Source organism: Lactuca sativa, chromosome 1 (genome assembly GCF_002870075.4).
Source record: "Lactuca sativa cultivar Salinas chromosome 1, Lsat_Salinas_v11, whole genome shotgun sequence".
Classification (NCBI taxonomy): Eukaryota; Viridiplantae; Streptophyta; class Magnoliopsida; order Asterales; family Asteraceae; genus Lactuca; species Lactuca sativa.
In genome coordinates this window covers 35563359-35564640 of record NC_056623.2, presented here as the reverse complement: position 1 = coordinate 35564640, position 1282 = coordinate 35563359, and the positions used below count along the sequence as shown (strand labels likewise).

The 1282-nt window shown below is 39.6% G+C and overlaps 1 protein-coding gene across 1 annotated transcript; it reads right to left on the bottom strand.

Annotated features, from left to right (window-relative positions):
- Positions 1-244: 244 nt before the first annotated feature.
- Positions 245-715, bottom strand: LOC111920189 (protein indeterminate-domain 16). Its single transcript, XM_023915789.1, has one exon. It carries the CDS (start codon positions 713-715, stop codon positions 245-247), a length of 471 nt encoding a protein of 156 aa, XP_023771557.1.
- Positions 716-1282: the final 567 nt, after the last annotated feature.

The following is a 1282-nucleotide window of genomic DNA, read 5'->3' as shown; positions in this document are numbered from 1 at the left end:
AAACGACTATCCGCACGTTTCTTTGAGATTTGTATGGTTGTTAATTTAGAAACAATTCCAATTCCAACCTTATAAACCCAACAAGGCAACAACCACTAGACATTACCACCAAATTGTGTCACGGTTATGCCATACCTTAGTAACTCGACTCAAACAATTGACACCCAAACTACAACGGAGTGGTAAATACTAAATTACTTACAGGTATGGGTTTTTGCTAATGATTTCGTATATTTAAAATCACTTAAGGTCGAAATATTTGTCTACAAGCTTGACAAGTAATCTCTTTACAAGTTGAATCAATATAACGTGTTGCTTTTGCTTTCAGTTTTTCCACCCTCTCTACCTCCTTTTGTGTTCTCTCCCACATATTCCTCGCATACAACAACTCTGCTTGTGCCAACTCCATTTCTCGTTGAGTCATCTCCCTAATACGCTCTATGTGCGCCTTCTCCGTTGTCGACGCGCTTTGAATTTGATCTGCTTGCCATTTCGGTGCTTCCGTGGAACCCGTGTGTCCAACAGTTTCCGACTCAGCTGGTTGGAAACTGTTGGATAGTTGCAGGTCTAATGAAGGACCTGCAACATCCGAAGGACACCGCATGTCGTTTGATTGGAATCTTATCGAGTTTGATGACCACGATGGAACACGTGACAAAGTGGCTCTTGTGTGTGGTGTAGGAAGGAGTTGTAATTCCATTTTATCATCTTTCATTTTTGTGAGAAATGAAGTGGCAAATGGAAACCTATTTCACATCTTTATATAGCACATTCTCACAAGTCAATTTCCAAAATGCCCTTGCTTTACACAACACATATTTGACAAGTTCATTTCCAAAAATACCCTTGTCTTCTATGCAATTTACAAAACCAACTTGGGGATCACAAAAGTAATGAGTATGCGGTATGCATTGGGGTTGGAACGTGTGATAAAGATGTGAAGGGTATTTTGGTCAGAACATGTTGAGTGAGAGAGTATAATTGAAAGAAATGGATGGCGTTAGCCTTTTGTCTTGCCAAGACTTTGTTTGGAGGGAAGGAATTGTTGTTCCCACTCTTTCTAACGTGTAAATGTTGATTGGAATCACAGACTTTTTCTTTAGTGCATAGTTTGACCTACAATTCCAAATAATTTAGTTGGGTTGGCGTTGCATAAATCCGTTGTTCTATTTATGATTCAGTGAAATCGAGGTAAACAATTTGGTTTGTGGCTGGTACTTGGGGGTTGAGAGCATGGATGTTGATCGGGTACAACTTATGGGTTCAAATGGTTTGGGTTTTT